At 43.2% G+C, this 17,359-nt stretch overlaps 1 protein-coding gene across 1 annotated transcript in view; it reads left to right on the top strand.

The window, feature by feature from the left end:
* The window catches only part of SRC (SRC proto-oncogene, non-receptor tyrosine kinase), a 111,640-nt gene that overhangs the window by 91,773 nt on the left and 2,508 nt on the right, over positions 1–17,359 (top strand). The window contains exons 6-11 of the mRNA XM_032218245.1: positions 1,669–1,818; positions 8,470–8,625; positions 10,566–10,745; positions 13,150–13,226; positions 15,722–15,875; positions 16,737–16,868. Of these exons, the coding sequence (XP_032074136.1) occupies positions 1,669–1,818; positions 8,470–8,625; positions 10,566–10,745; positions 13,150–13,226; positions 15,722–15,875; positions 16,737–16,868 (849 nt within the window). The remainder of the gene's footprint in view (positions 1–1,668; positions 1,819–8,469; positions 8,626–10,565; positions 10,746–13,149; positions 13,227–15,721; positions 15,876–16,736; positions 16,869–17,359) is intronic.

The raw sequence follows: 17,359 nt of genomic DNA on the forward strand, positions 1-17,359 counted from the left end.
GTAAAGTTTGCATGTATGTCTTGGTCTCACATATGCATATTCGGAGAAAAATAATAACAGTGGTACAAATTTCAGACTGCTGGGAATCTCAGCTTTTGGTTTGAGTGGTTTGTAAAATCAAGTATTGTTTGTAGCTGATGTTGACTTGGCACAAGAGATCATACAACATTCAACATAGTGCCTTCAGGCCATTCATTTGCCTGCCATTATTCATTTTCAGTGAATTGGTCCAAACAAGCTAGTCATAGGACTCAAAGTTATCCATCAGTGATTTGTCTCCTAGAAAAAAATAAAACATGTCTAACTTAGTCTGGTTTCAATCCAATTTTGTTAGTCAAATTCCCAATGAAAATTGTCCAAAATAATAAGATTAAACGTCCATTCCTAAAAGAGGTCACAGACCATGAGGATGAGGACCATATCACCCATGAGGTGATGTAGGCTATTTAAAAAAATAGCCACCTAATGAGAAGGAAGGACTCACTGGAGAAGAGCCTAATGCTGGGAAAGATTGAGGGCAAAAGAAGAAGGGGATGAAAGAGAATGAGGTGGCTGGATGGAGTCACCAAAATAGTAGGCATGAGCTTAAATGGACTCCAGAGAATGGGAAGGACAGAAAGGCCTGGAGGAACGTTGTCCATGGGGTCGTGATAGATCAGACATGACTTCGCAACTAACAACAGCAACAAAATTCTTCATAAATGCTAAATAGCAATGTTAGAAATACGTTTTCCTAATAATCTCTGAGACCTTTACAAGAGTTTCTAAGCACATTGGTGTCAACCATTTGGATTGTATTATTAATTGTGGTCAAAGTTTTGCCCATAGCCAGATTTTGAGATCAAGGTACAAGTCGTAGAGGAAACAAGGATCTAATTCAGAACTGTATATGTTTTAAAAACATTTTGGAATCCTGAATTTTGTGTAATATCCTAAAACTGATACCACAGTCATATTAATAGAGCAGTACTTTTTCCATTTAATTGGAGCACTGAACCAACAGCGAAGAAGAAAGTGGTTTTCCCTATAGATTTCTTCCGCTTAAGTGTTGTAGCAAAGACCTGCCATCAAGGCCTTCTGTGTTAGCCCCATACAAATTAGCTGCTGAGGTTTGACAGGATCAGAATGAAGACGGATTCATCTGCAGGCCATAATTAGATCAGCCTGGACGGCTCGGTTGCTTTCTTCAAAGTTGTGACTTCTGCATTCCCCTTCCCCAGATCTTAATCCTGCTGTGAAGCTGATATGGTGACTGTAGCCTTAGTATCTGCTTTTATATAACTTGGATCAAGACATTCTGCTTTGACAGATTTGCTTATGTATGCATTCAGTATTTTCCCTATTCTGAAATGCCACTGTGAAATGGAATCAGCAGCTTGCATTTTATAAGAGGAATACATGCATGCATACATACATACATACATACATACATATCATATGACCGGATTTCATGTATGCTTTGATGTGAAATGTTTAGTTATTTGGAGATTGATGGGTTTTTTTCTAGGATTGATAATTTTTTTGAGAAGGAGGGAAGAAAGGAAGATGCACACATACTTACACACAAAATATAGCCTTGTCATCTTGCATTAATCAGTCTTGATAAATATTGATTGAAATTATATTTTAAGATCATAGCCTTAAATAGAGCTCACTTTTTCTTTACAGGTGCCTACTGCCTCTCTGTCTCAGATTTTGACAATGCCAAGGGCCTCAATGTGAAGCACTACAAAATTCGCAAACTGGACAATGGTGGCTTTTATATCACATCCCGTACACAGTTCAGCAGCCTTCAGCAATTAGTGGCTTATTATTCCAGTAAGTGTCATTTCAGCTTCTAATGAGGGTTGTGTCCGCTTTGGAGATCTCTGTCTGAGATACCCAGAATAAGGAAAAGAGTGAATATGTTTGGACTATATTTGAAAGACGTGATTACTTGATTACATCAAGTTGTAAAATATTAAATGTTTTGCATCTTGGAGCGAAGGGAAGGGGACGCGACAAGCGGGTATGCAACAGCAACCTTTATTGAGAACAGAGTGACTACGATTCAACGTGGCGTGGTTCGCGCCAAACATTTATACCCCCGGGTTTGAACGAGGAGCCAATGGGGCGTCGAGTAGCTCGACCAATCGGGGCGAGGATTGAACCGGCTCAGCCCGGGAACCAATCAGAAGGGGAGTCCTTTATCCCCGTGCTTGTATTTCCCGCGCTAGTATTCAACACCCCTCCCCCCCTAGTCAAAGAGTTCCCTTAGGAAGGGCAAACATAGTCTTGTAAGTAGGTGGGACGGCGACGTTCTCGTCCCGACCTTCGTAGCTCCCCGGCGGTTGTCGTCGGGGGGGGGACCGCCGGCGGAGGTGTGTCTGTGGCGGGGCGGTGAATCTGCGACGCGGCCTCGTGAGATGGCGCTGGCCCCCGGCCCCGTGCCCAATGTCCATTTGTCCGGGGTGGCATCTCCGTGGCAACAGGAGTGTCCGACAGCGGCCCCGCGCAGTCTGGTTGGGGTGTAGGTTCAGAGTCTCGATAAGGGCTTCGAGGAAAGGAGTAGCCGGGTGAGGCGCGTCTGTCCGAAAAGTTCGTATCGGCTGGTCCCCCGTTCCCCGGGTGGAGGCGGTCCGTTGGGGGGAAGGTCATCGAGGGTGGCTCGTGCTGAGAGTGGGTGTCTGAGAGGCTCGGGCCGTCTATTTCCGTGGGGAGGCGTCGCCTTAACTGGTCCACGTGGCGCCTCCATTGTGTTCCGTCGGCCAGACCGACCCTGAAGGAACAGGGGCCGGTCAGAGCTGTGATGGTTGCGGGAACCCACCGTGGATCCCCAGAAAAGGAGCGGGCCCATACAGGATCCCCTAACTTAAACGCGTGGGAAGGGAGGGCCCCCAGGTTGCTCGGCAGATCCCCTGCGTAAAGTGGATGGAGCCTGTCTAGGGAGGTTCGCAATCTCCTACCCATCAAGAGCTCCGCGGGACTTTTATTAGTCGTTGGGCAGGGTATGGAGTGCTGGCTCAAGAGGTAAGCTGCCACTCTTTCTTGCCAGTTGCCCTGGTCCATGCGGCCCAAGGCTTCTTTGGCCGAGCGAACTGCGCGCTCTGCCCGGCCGTTACTAGCTGGGTGATAAGGGGCTGTGGCTGCGTGTCTGATTCCTTGTTCGGCCAGGAATTCTTGGAACGTGGTGGAGGTAAACTGGGGCCCATTATCTGAGACTATCACATCCGGTAACCCATGGGTGGCGAACATCTTACGAAGGGCCCGCACTGTACTCTCTGCTGTGGTGGAGGTCATGATTACCAGCTCCACCCACTTGGAGTAAGCATCGACTACTATCATGAAGTTTCGGCCGTGGAAGGGGCCGGCGAAGTCAATGTGTAAACGGGACCATGGGCCTCTAGGGATTTCCAACTCCCGGGGGGCGGCTGTGGGGGGATTCGGCCTAGAGTTTTGGCAGATCCTGCAGCGGCCTACGTAGTCTGCAATTTCCGAATCTAGCAAGGGCCACCACACATAGCTACGGGCTAAGGCTTTCATTCGCGCTATGCCCGGGTGGTTTTTGTGGAGTGCGGGCAGGATTCGTGCCCGCAGGGCTGTGGGGATCACTACCCTATCCCCCCAGACAAGACAACCCCCGTGTAGGGCGAGTTCTGCTTGTCGTGCTTTAAATGGTCGGAATCCTTCCGCTACCTTTTCCGTGGGCCAACCCCTCAAGACCCATGAAGCTACTTGGGATAGGACGGGGTCAGCCTTTGTGCAAGCTGCGACGTCCGCGGCAGAGACGGGGAGGTCGGATTCGGCGATGGACAAAATAGAGAGAGCGGGCACGTGGGCTGTGTCCGTCTCTGGCAAGGGGCAACGTCTCAGGGCGTCTGCGTGCCCTAGCTGCTTACCCGGACGGTATAACAGCGTATACGAATACACCGTTAGGAACTCCGTCCAGCGTGTCATGCGGGGAGACAAAATGGGGGGGGTTGGCTTGTCGCCTGCCAGTAGCCCCAGGAGTGGCTTGTGGTCCGTGACAAGGGTGAAATTCCTACCATAGAGGTAGTCATGGAACCGCTTAATGCCGGACACTGCAGCCAGGGCTTCTTTATCGATTTGGCTGTAGTTCCGCTCCGTGGAGGAGAGTGTCCGGGAATAGAAGGCTATGGGGGCTTCTGAGCCGTTCGGGAGGGCATGGCTCAGGACCGCCCCTATGCCATAGGGAGAGGCGTCGCAAGTCAGAACTAGGGGCATCCTATCGCTATATTGAATTAGGACTGCCGACGAGGTCAAAATGTCTTTTATAGCCGCGAACGCGTGCGCTTCACGGCTACCCCATTGCCAGGCCGCTGACCGGTCAAGCAGTCGGTGCAGCGGCTCAGCTAGCGACGCCTTGTGGGGGATAAACGGGGCGTAGAAATTTAAAAGCCCCAGGAACGCCTGCAATTCCGCCCTAGAGGTGGGTGCAGGTGCGTTTTTGATGGCGGCAACTTTGGAAGGAGTGGGGTGGATGCCTTGGGCATCAATGAGGAAACCCAAGAATTCTACTTTGGGAACAGCAATTTCGCATTTGCTGCGCTTTAGTTTCAGTCCTGCCTCCCTAAAACGTGTGAGGACCTCCCGCAGTATTTTTAGGAGTTCCGAGTGGCTGGGGGCTGCGACCAGGACGTCATCGAAGTAGGGCACGACGCCTGGGAGCCCGTGGAGCAACCGCTCCATGAGGCTCTGAAAAATCCCCGGGGCAACCGAAACGCCGAATTGGAGGCGGCGGCAACGGAAGGCCCCGCGGTGGGTGACGATGGTCTGGGCTGTAGCCGCATCGTCGTCTACGGGCAGCTGCTGGTAGGCCTGTGCCATATCTAGCTTGGCGAAAATGCGGCCTTGCCCTAAGGAGTGGAGTAGGTGTTGCACTACGGGGACCGGATATGGATTTGCCTGCAGGGCCAAATTGATGGTCGACTTATAGTCGGCACATATTCTCACCGATCCGTCGGGTTTGACCGGGAGGACTATGGGGGTTTCCCAACGGGCGTGATCTACGGGCTCGATTACCCCCTGCTCTATAAGCTTATCAAGTTCAGCGTCTACCTTTGCTCTCAATGCGAAGGGGACCCTGCGTGCCTTTAGCCTAATGGGAGCGACCTGGGGATCGAGGCAGAGGGAAATGGGGGTGCCCTTATAACAGCCCAATTTCCCATCGAACACATCTGCGAACTCGTCTAGAACGCTATCTACGGTGAGGGGAACTACCCTGTGCACCCCCTCTATGGTGAGGCCCAAGGCGGGAAACCAATCCAACCCAAGGAGGGCGGGCAGATCGTTCCTGACGATTAGAACTGGGAGTTTCCCCTTAAAGTCTCCGTATTCCACTCGGATGTGGAATATTCCTGCCGTGGGAATCCCATTTCCCTGGTAGTCTAGGAGGGAGACCCCGACGGGGCGCAATTTGCTCTGGGGAACCCCGGGACAAAGGCGGGAAAACTGGGCCCAAGATAGGAGAGAACGGGAAGACCCGGAGTCCACCTCCATTCGACAAAGCTGACCTTCGAGACGGACGGCGGTGCTGATTTTGCGATCGCCGGCGGGAACGTGGGAAGCCTGGTAGACCACGCAGTCGGCGCTGGAGGGCTGGTAGGTTGAGTGGCAGTCCTCAGCTCGCCTCGCGGGACGTGGCTGTTGGCGGCGTTGCGGTGCCTGGCGCTGGTCGCTGGGCTGCATGAACGATGGGGCTGGCACGAGAGCCCGGCAGACCCTGGCGAGGTGTCCTTCTCCTCGGCAGCGGCGGCAGACGGCAGAACGGAACGGGCAGGATGCGCGGCTGTGGCGGCCGCCGCATCCGCGGCAAGGTGCGTTTGAGGCTGGCTGAGCTGGCGTCGGTGGTTGCTGGTGTGGCCTCCGCTTCGGCTGCGTCCTCATTTGTCCGACGGTTTCCTCCTCCTCGTCTTCAGCAGGAGAGAGGTCGTCGACGAGGTTCGTCTGGGTGGAAGGCCCCGCGGCGGTTTGCGCGGGGGTTTTCAGCTGGAGGCGTTCGATGTCGGCCGTGGATTGTTCGGAGAGCTCCGCTGCTCGCGCGGTCTCCACGGCTTGCACCAAGGTGATTTTGTGGTTCCGGAGCATGCGGCTGCGCAAATGCACGTCGCGGACCCCGCATACGAACTGCTCTACGAGGTTCTCCACCAGGTCTGCAAAATCGCACTGGGCGGCCACTGTGCGCAAAGCCTCTAGAAACTGGCTGATGGATTCGTTGGGCTTCTGCACTCGGCGGCGGAAGGTGAAGCGGCGTGCGATCAGAGAGGGTGAGGGAGCGTAGTGGTTCCTCAGCCTGGACATCAGCTCGTCCCACCCAAGTTTGTAGGCTGGCCTCGGGGCGGCCAGGGCTCTCGCAGAGGCGAACATGGAAGGCTCACAGCAAGACAAGAAGAAACTGCATTTCTCCTCGTCGGTCTGTGCCTGGTTCCTCGATGCGATTAAGTAGCACTCGAAACGCTCCATGAAACCGTCCCATGATTCTCCGGCGGATCCGAATGGCGCGAAAGGAGGAAGCGCTGATGCCATCGTGGTGTGGAGCCAGAGAGGGGGAGGAAGAGGGCGGAGAAAATTTTTGCGTTCGCTGCCGGAGTTCTCAGCCTGAGGTAACGTTCGTGCTGATTCAGACGCGGTGGCAGCTGGCTTGTTCTACTCCGCGGTCGCGGGAATCGGTATCCCACCTTCGTCGCCAGTTTTGCATCTTGGAGCGAAGGGAAGGGGACGCGACAAGCGGGTATGCAACAGCAACCTTTATTGAGAACAGAGTGACTACGATTCAACGTGGCGTGGTTCGCGCCAAACATTTATACCCCCGGGTTTGAACGAGGAGCCAATGGGGCGTCGAGTAGCTCGACCAATCGGGGCGAGGATTGAACCGGCTCAGCCCGGGAACCAATCAGAAGGGGAGTCCTTTATCCCCGTGCTTGTATTTCCCGTGCTAGTATTCAACAAAATGTGAAATGAACAATGAAAGATTGCATCATTGAATCCAAATTTAACTGTTCTAATGTTTGACAGTACATTGCCTTTTTACCTTTGAAATGTCGCTGCAAGCGATATGAGATTTCTGTTCATTGCTCTTGAAAATAAAATAAAGTATACATTTTGTGACTAATACAGTGACACACTGAATAGTATATATTCAATGTATAGACATTCCTCTACTGACAAACAGACTATGTTCCAAGATACTGTTCATAAGTCTGCTTTATTCATAAATCCAAACAAGAATAAAAATCACTCTTGCACTTAATTCTAAACATTCACAATCACTACAATAGACCCCACACAACTAAACAACAAACGATATGCATTAAGATCAGCAACCAGTATGTGAGCAAAAATCAGGAGAAGGCAAGAAAGAATTAGTTATAGTGTTTGCAAGGAGAGTAATGTCTAAACCAACATATAAATAGTCCTCCTTTAGAGACTATTTACAGTTAAAACAGTAATCGAAAAGTAACCAATCTGCAGTCAATAAAGCAAAGGAAAATTGAAGAAAGATCATACATTTTTGATGTTTCACAACCGCTTCATTTAATGGCCAAGTTGTTGGCTCCAAGTGTGGTTACTAAAAGAATGGAATTGAATAGAATAGAATAGAATAGAATAGAATAGAATTCTTCATTGGCCAAGTGTGATTGGACACACAAGAAATTTGTCTTTGGTGCATATCCTCTCAGTGTACATAAAAAGACAAGATACAATGAGGAGCACCTGTAGGATGGATATCAAACTCAAGGCCCACAGGCTGGATCTGGCCTGCAGAGTGCTTAGCTCTTGACCACCGAGCCACCCTGGAAGCAGTAAAGGACCAGCCTGCAGTGCCTCTACTGGTGGAAATGGAGCTTGGGAGGAGCGCCCATGGCCTTCCTGAGCTCCGTTTTCACTGGAAGAGGGCTAGCAAAACAAACTAAAAACAAAAGGAGAAATGTTTCCTCTTTTGCATTTGAGCATACAAGAAGGGACAGGAATGGAGAAATGGAAAGAGGAAAGACAGAAAAAGAAGGGAAGGTGGGAAGAGAGCAAGGAAGGAAAAATAAGGAAAGAGGGGAAGGAAGAAGAAAGGAGAATGAAGAGGCAAGGCAGGCAGGCAGGAAGGAAGGAGATTATAATGAGAGTGAGGGAGGGTCTGAGGGAAGTCATGCCTTAATAATTGGCCATCATAGGTGTCCCCAATATGAGTGACATTGAGCTGGTCATGCCCACCCTGGCTCCACAAGGTCAAACACAACCCACAAATTAAGTGGCTCTGAATGAAACTGAGTTTGACACCCTTGCTCTAGAGGACATTCAGAGGTACCTAAACTGCTCTGAACTGGGACTTATTTGCAATAGTACTTAGAGTTATGTATTGTTGCATAGTGTTTTACAGCTCTCTCTAAGCAGTTTACAATGTTAGCATATTGCCCCCAACAATCTGGGTCCTCATAGGTGTTCTTTTGTTCTGCAACTGATTTTATTCTTTCATAGAACATGCAGATGGTTTGTGCCACCGTCTTACCAATGTTTGCCCAACCAGCAAGCCTCAAACACAGGGCTTGGCAAAAGATGCTTGGGAAATCCCCCGGGAATCTTTGCGGCTAGAGGTCAAACTTGGACAAGGCTGCTTTGGAGAAGTCTGGATGGGTAAGAATTTCCAAGAACAGATATGCTCATTTTATCTGATGAACGATACATTTCTGAAAATGTATTTTGAATAGATGAATAGAATAGAATAGAATTCTTTATTGGCCAAGTGTGATTAGACACACAAGGAATTTGCCTTTGGTGCATATGCTCTCAGTGTACATAAAAAGATAAGATACATTGTCAAGAATCATAAGGTACAGCACTTAATGACGGTCATAGGGTACAAATAAGCAATCTGGAAACAACCAATATCAATATAAATCGTAAGGATACAAACAACAAAGTTACAGTCCTGCAGTCATAAGTGGGAGGAGATGGGTGATAGGAACAATGAGAAGACTAATAGTAATAGTAATGCAGCCTTAGTGAATAGTTTGATAGTGGTGAGGGAATTATTTGTTTAGCAAAATGATGGCATTTAGGGGAAAAAAACTGTTCTTGTGTCTAGTTGTCTTGGTGTGCAGTATAGCATCATTTTGAGGATAGGAGTTGAAACAATTTATCTACAGGATGCAAAGGGTCTGTAAGTATTTTCACAGGCCTCTTTTTGACTCATGCAGTGTATAGGTCCCCAGTGGAAGACAATTTCAGTCATGGAAAAGCACTTAGAGCAAACTTTTCACTTTTGGCTGTCCTATGACTTCAGAAGTGATTGTTGAGTTGCTAAGGAATCAGCTGCATTGTTTTATGACTTGCTGTAGCAAAAGGTGTAAGGTCAGTTATAACAGCTGCTTTAGTAATATGATATCAGCTGGTGGACCTGCACCAAAAGAATGTGGGATCTTGTACTAACCATGCATTACTGCTGTTTACTATTTCATTATTCAATAGCTATTTTAATCCAAACATGTAAGGTGCTTAGAGTTACTTCAGTGACTGAGGTGGCCTCTAAATCAATAAACCAATGAACAAATAAGAGTATTCAAACACATAAAAGACTGTGGGAAGTTTCCAAATGTAATCCTTTGAGCAGACTCATTGAAATCAATGGAAATGAAGATAATGACAAGGATAGTGGGACCAAACTCCACATCTCAAATAGATATTGGCCATCTACTAAATACTAATACCTTTCAATTTGCATAGGGTATTAATATTATGAATGTTGTCAGACAAGATACAGAAAATCAAGTTATAAGTTGGTTCAGTATGGATGAGCTGAGCATTCTGTTACCTTAAGAGCCGTAGTATAAGATTTCTGAGGAAACAGATCCAAGAGGATCTCTTAATCATTTTAATTAAAGAGGGTTGAGCCTGTTCGATACCAAGCTTGAAAACTGTTTTTGCATTTCCATTTTTATTACAGAACTGTATGTGGAATTAGAACTCTACCTGCAGTTCCAACTTCTTAGGAGAGGGGTACAAAGTTTAACAGTTTGACATTCATTTCTGACTGTTATATTTTGACTAGTTCTTTCTGAAATTGGGGATTTATAAGAGGAAGCATGGACGTTTTGGAAGTGAAACGTGTGCATCAAATTCACAAGGATTATTGTTTTTGACAGTAATTGTACTCTGCTATATTCAGTATGTACAGTACATCCCGTATACTTGGATATACAATGGCAATAGCACTTAGACTTATATACTGCTTCATAGTGCTTTACAACCCTCTCTAAGCGGTTTACAGAGTCAGCATATTGTCCTCAACAATCTGGATCCTCATTTTACTGACCTCAGAAGGACAGAAAGCTGAGTCAACCTTGAACTACTCAGAATCGAACTCCCGGAATGAGCAGTGGAGTTAGCCTGCAGTACTGCATTCTAACCACTGCACCACCATGGCTTTTTTGTATATAACTGTATATAACAGTGACTGTAGTATCAGCATACTCCAAATCTGGTGGCTTACATAGCTGAAGAAATTGGTACCTTACAATCTAGGCTCATACAAGCCATGCTTCTTGTTGAGAAAACTAATTCTGTTTCTTCTCCAGGGACCTGGAATGGTACCACCAGGGTAGCAATCAAGACTCTAAAACCTGGGACAATGTCTCCAGAAGCATTTCTACAGGAGGCTCAGGTTATGAAGAAACTGCGCCATGAAAAGCTGGTGCAGTTGTATGCTGTGGTTTCAGAAGAGCCAATTTACATCGTAACAGAGTATATGTGCAAAGGTTGCTGTTATTACATTTGCTATTATTCATGCTTTCTCTTTCTCTATATGCTTTCTTCTCCTTTAAACTGAAATAGGCAGAAATCTGAAACTGGAAGGAAAATATACCTTCTCCTAGCTATATTTATAATTTCTTTTTTTTAATATATTTTTATTATTTTTACATTTAAAACAATGCCGTACCGCGAAGTCGAAGTGATACATTCACATTATATACAGCTAGTGTCAACCATTAACTATTAGCGTACTTAATATATTGTCTATCCTTTTGTCCAATCACAATATATACAGTTTGTTCCAGTCTTGTCACCTTGTCTTATACTAATCATAAAATGTTACTTCAAAATATTTAAGTTCAAGAGTAAGCCTTTCTGCTTCCGCACAGGCCAACACTTTTCTGATTATATCTAGCTCTGATGGTGTATTTTCTTTTTTCCAATATTGTGCATAAGTTATGCGTGCCGCAGTTAGTACATGTATAATTAGTTAAAGTGTATCTTTCTTAAACCCCTCTGGTATTATACCTAGGAGAAAAATTTCTGGTTTAAACAAGAATTGGTCTCCCACCATTTGTTCTAACCATGGTTGAATCATTTTCCAATATTTTTTGCCTCATTGCACGTCTACCACATATGATAAAAGTGCCTGGTGTTTTTTTACACTTCCAACAATTTGGGGCCAGATTTTTAAACATTTTGGAGAGCCGTGCTAGAGGGAGATGCCATCTGTAGAACATCTTATAAAGATTTTCTTTATATGCCGTAGCCATTGTTAGTTTCTGATTAAGTATCCAAAGTTTTTCCCACTTAGCCAATTTCACATTATAACCGAAATCTTTCACCCAGCTACCATAGTTTCTTTGACCTGTTCCTCCTCTAGCTTATATTCCAACAAATAATCTGTACAACACTTTGATCAGCCTGTTTTCTGTCTGTATCAAAAGTTTATGTAATATTGTGTAATCTTTGGAAATACCTTCCTTCTTCCTATCCTTGCAAACCTTGATTGTATCTGTAAGTAGGGCCACCATTCTACTTGTACCCCTTGTGATGCCAATTCTAATCTAGTTTTGATCTCCCCCTGTCTGTTCAATAACTCTTTATATGTAACTATATTTTCCATATTATTTAAATTTGGGTGTATGTATGCTTCCATTGTAGATAGCCAAATGGGTGTTTTGGTATAGTGGTTGTGTTTAATTTTGTTCCATATTAATAACAGGGACTGTCTGATGTAGTGTCTATTGAAATATTTGTTTGCAGATCCTTTTTCATACCAAAGGAAGGCATGCCATCCTACTTGGAGGTCCTGACCTTCCAATTTGAATAATCTTTTATTTCTCAATGTTATGCATTCTTTTAACCATGTTAGAATAGCTGCAGTATAAAAAAGTTCCCAATCTGGTTCGCCAAATCCTCCTTTTTCCTTAATATCTTGCATAGCTTTGAGGCTTATTCTTGGGTTTCTTCCCTGCCAAATAAATTTCGAAACCAATTGATTCAAATCCTTTAAAAAAACTTTTTTCTAATTTAATGGGAATATTCTGAAATAGGAAAAGAAATTTTGGTAATACATTCATTTTTATGACTGCGATCCTACCCATCAGGGACAATTGTAGGGTTTTTGTAGGTTTTTCCACCTTTCTAAGTCTTTCTTAGTTTTATTGATCAAATTAGTATAGTTATCTTCTTTGATAGATACACACCTTGCAGATAAATGTATACCTAGATATTTGACTTTTTTAACAGTATGGATACCCAATTTCTTCGTTAACTCCTCTTTCGATTTGGATGTCATATTTTTAACCAGCATTTTAGTCTTTGTCATATTTATCTTTAAACCTGCTACTTTCCCATAATCTGTCAATAAGTTTCTTACCAGACTTTATAGGATCCTTTAACATGAAAACTAGATCATCTGCAAAAGTCTGTAACTTAAATTGTTCCTTTTTGATTTCTAGTCCCTTTATCTGTTCCTCTTTATGTACATTCCTAGCTAGAACTTCTAAGGTGCGTGCGTTCGTGCGTGCGTGCGTACATACATACATACATACATATATATGTATGTATGTATGTATATAATTTCTGTGTTACTGAATACAATAGCATGTGAAACATGAGGCTGACTGCTAAAAATGCATTTACACAACTAAAGATATGGCATTGTAATTCGGGGCTGAATGAATTCATATACTGTTTAGCAAGCACTGAAGTGTGATTCCTTGGCACGTAAGCAGTTCACAATTCAGTTCTTGCTTAACGTGTCATAATAAAACTCAAGGAATAGAAAATTACACCCCCATTTACATGTGTGGCTAAGTGATAATAATGATAGGCTTTAGAAAGCTTATTGACTTTGTCATTTTCCCCTATGTGAATTCCTGACAACTGTCTGTTATATTGTAGGGAGCCTCCTGGATTTTTTGAAGGGAGAGATGGGCAAGTATCTGAGACTGCCCCAGCTGGTGGACATGGCTGCACAGGTGAGTGTAAAAAGCTTTGGATAGGCTACAGATAACAGTGCAGGGGTGTCAAATTCACATAGTCACAGAGGCATCACATGATATATTGGGGCTTTCCTCCCCCCCTTTGCTAAACCAGGTGTGGGTGTGGCCAGCACATGACGCATCCAGCCCGTAGGCCGGGAATCTGACAGCCCTGACTTAGTGCATCTTTCTCACATCTATATCACAACTCAGCATTTGGGAGGTAGATTCTGAACTGGTATAGAAAGCAATCTACTGTTTCCTGTGCTCTTTTTGCAATCACCATATTTGGGACACCCCTTGTGGCCAGCTGCCTGAATATTAAGATCTACCATTAGCAAGTGTTTTTATTTGTCTCCCACCATGAGAAGCAATATATTAGTTTTATTTATTTGTTTGCTGTCTATTTCATTGCAAAGGATTATGTTAGGAGAAAGACAGAGACTGAAGCTTTTCTGTTCAAACACCATAACCACAACAACCAGTTAGAACAGCATCAGCTGGTGTATCAAGGAAAAATTATTGTTTCCTCAAACTTTTGGATCTCAGGATAGGACTTTTTTTTAAATAAAATTTTTATTTTCAAACAAACAAACACACAAAATATATAACATAAAAAATGTCTTCAACTACATACAGTTTGTCAATTGGTTATAAAATCTTTCTCCATCCGTTCATAGTCATCACTTGAGCTTTACCAAAAATCACTTATTGTCAATCAAATATCTTTGTATACATTATTATTGTACTTCATTTGTTTAATTATCACTATTGTTTCACCATTTTAAACAAGGTATTCTAAATATGAATCCATTTATATTATGATGATTCATTATATCATCTTCAATATATCCAATAATAAAGAATTTTTTTCCTATTCTATTCTAAATCATTCTATTATTTTAGTATTAACATTCTATAATAATTTTCAATTCAATGTTTTTTCCATTATTAGTATCATCAATCTAATATACATTTATACAAAGTATTATAATTGTTAAACTTCCATTAAGCATAGCTATTATTACATCTTTTTTATATGAGGCATATTAAATTTGAAGTAAATTTATATTATGGCATTTCATTACATCATCCTGAAATCATCTAATGATATTACATGTTTATATTCTCTTCTGTATAGAATTATTTATCTTTTATAAAAAGGCTTTTCAACATCATCTCCATCTCCATCATCCTCACTTACAATTTTTATAAAATGTCATATTATCAATCTAGTATATATAAATGCTTTATTATCATTATTGATCATTTATTTGACTATAGCTATTATTACTTTATCTTATACATAATACTCAAAGTTTAACTACATTTAGCTAAATTTTATTGTGACATTTCATTTCACCATCCTGTATCCTTCCAGAAATAGTGCAGTCCAATATCTCTTGCCATTTGTAGAATCTTTATTCTAAGTTTTTTTTGATAAGTCTTATGTGGCCTTCTCTTGACAACTTGTTGTTCATTGGATATCTTTAAAAAAAATCGAACCCCTCCATCTGTTCTTTTTATCTGCTTGACTTTTGTTATCACTGGTGCTTCTGCCAAAATTACTCTCATTGTCTCTGCCAAATTTTCTCCTCTATCTTCATCTATGTTTTGACATCTGAGATAGAGTTCCAGTTCATTGATCTCTCCTTTCCGTATTCCGCTCTTATCATTTCTCTCCACACTCGATTTGCTGTCAATGTCAACAATTTTCTTATCACTTTCATATGTATCTGTAATTGTTTGAACTCTGTCCTCAAATTTCATTGTTGTTTTATAAGTATTCTCAACTCTTTCCTCTGTACTTGAGGACTTTTAATGAACTGGATTTATTGTTGTTTTGTCAAGTTTGAATTGATTGCATCTTATTTATGATTTATTTATATAAAATGAAATGTAGCCATTTTAATAAATGCATTCACATCATAAGATTCTTCTTCTTGTAATTTGAAGTAAATCAGGCTAGGGAAAAATATATTGGCTGTAACATAAAAAACATAACCTGCTTATTGAATTAATCCACTTTCTAAAATTTTTGCAAAATATATTGAATTACAAATTAAGCAAATAGCTTGGTCTTGTGCATCAGGCCAAATCACAAAGAAGCATTAACATTAAGGAAGCTTTATATGTTGTGCAAGTGTAGTTACATAATTTTAACTGACTTACTGTAGATAAGTATCTTCTGCAAATACTCGTGAAATTCTGAGTGCTTTCAAGTAAGCGATTTAGTTGGAGGCCTCAGTAATTTTCTTTAAAAATGGTAGTCAGCCTCATCATTAACTATTATGTAGTCTGTAGCCTATGATGATATTTTAAGATCACCATCATAAAGACTTTGCTACACAAATGACTGTAACCCAGAATTTCCCTTGATACGAAGTGAATAAGGCTTGTTGATTTGACTAACGCTTCAAGGAGTAAAATCTGCAGAACAAAATTATTGTCAAACTACCTCAGACTTTAATTTGCCTTTGGAATGATGTTAGATTGCCTCTGGCATGGCCTACGTGGAGAGGATGAACTACGTTCACAGAGATCTCCGAGCTGCCAACATCCTTGTGGGGGAGAACCTGGTATGCAAAGTAGCTGACTTTGGACTGGCACGACTGATTGAGGACAATGAATACACAGCAAGACAAGGTATGGTCCCTCTTTAGCCTGTTTAGATTAAAAAATGCCATCTCCTAAAGAATTGCTGCTTCAGAGGGGAAGAAGGTAGTATCAGTAGGATGTAGGCATCGTCTCGCTCAGCAGATACTAGTAAGAAGTTCATTTGCCAGCAAGATATATACCATATTTTTCAGAGCATAAGACCCACCTTCCCCCCTAAAAAAGAGGGTGAAAATCTGGGTGCACCTTATACACTGAATACAGCATTTTTGGCCTCCTGAAACCCCGCCTCCTTCACAAAAATGGTCATGCATAGCCTTTAGGAGGCTTTCAGAGTGCTCCTGGGGGTTCGGGAGGGCAAAAACGAGTGAAAAATGAGCTGTTTTTTGCTCTTTTTTGCCCTCCCTCCCCCCAGACCCCTGAAGCACTCTACAAGCCACCTAAAGGCTATGCATGCCCATTTTTTGGCAAAAAGGGGCCCATTTTTGTGAAAAATTGGCCTTTTTTGCCCACTCAGCCCCAGGAGCAGTTTGCAGGCCTCTCAAACTCTCTGCATGCCCCATTTTTCACAAAAAATGAGGTGTGCAGACGGTTTGGGAGGACTGCAGAATGCAAAACCTTTTTTTAAAAAAAATTACCTCTTCAAAATCTTGGTGCATCTTATACTCTGGTGCGTCTTATAGTCTAAAAATGCGGTAATTAGGTATGTTTCAAATTACTATGATGTTGCTTACAGTGGATGAATGATAAAAAGTAGTTAGTAGACATGACAGCATATGTGAATGTAATTCACCTCCATTTGTCTTCTCTTCTTGTGATCCCTAGAGAAGAAACCCAAATGAGAGTTTTCAGCCTTTATATTTTTTATTTACATTTCTGTTTCCGGCTTAGGTGCTAAATTCCCCATCAAATGGACTGCTCCAGAAGCTGCTCTGTATGGTCGGTTCACTATCAAGTCAGATGTTTGGTCCTTTGGAATACTCTTGACAGAACTTGCCACCAAAGGTCGAGTACCATATCCCGGTAAGTGTGTGTTCAGTTTTGATATAGGTGCCAAGAGCTTCAAACGCTTCTGTAGGGAGTTCTTTCCATCTGCCATCAGTTCCTACGGGATAAAAAAATCTAATGAAGAAATACAATATGAAGAAAACCAGATAATTCATGAAAGAGGAGGCTAGAGTGTGGCTGACACTACATTTATTTCCCCTTGAAAGGCAGGCCCTACTAACTGTAACTGATGAAGACTGCCATGTAAATACAGGCAATGGCAACTAAACTTCATCTCTCCAATTCTTCACCCTCTCAACCCAATCCCTTTGGATGGGTTATGACCAAGCCAAAACTTTTGTCCGATAGCATACAATAGACATAGTGTGCCAATTGGACTAATGCCCCTGAATGTTTTAATTGGAGAGTACCATGTTTCCCCAAAAATAAAACCTACTCAGAAAGTAAGTCCTAGCTTGACTTTTACACATGTGCCTAATATAAGCCCTACCCACCCACCCCAAAAT

This window comes from Thamnophis elegans, chromosome 5 (assembly GCF_009769535.1).
Source record: "Thamnophis elegans isolate rThaEle1 chromosome 5, rThaEle1.pri, whole genome shotgun sequence".
In the NCBI taxonomy this organism is placed as follows: domain Eukaryota; kingdom Metazoa; phylum Chordata; class Lepidosauria; order Squamata; family Colubridae; genus Thamnophis; species Thamnophis elegans.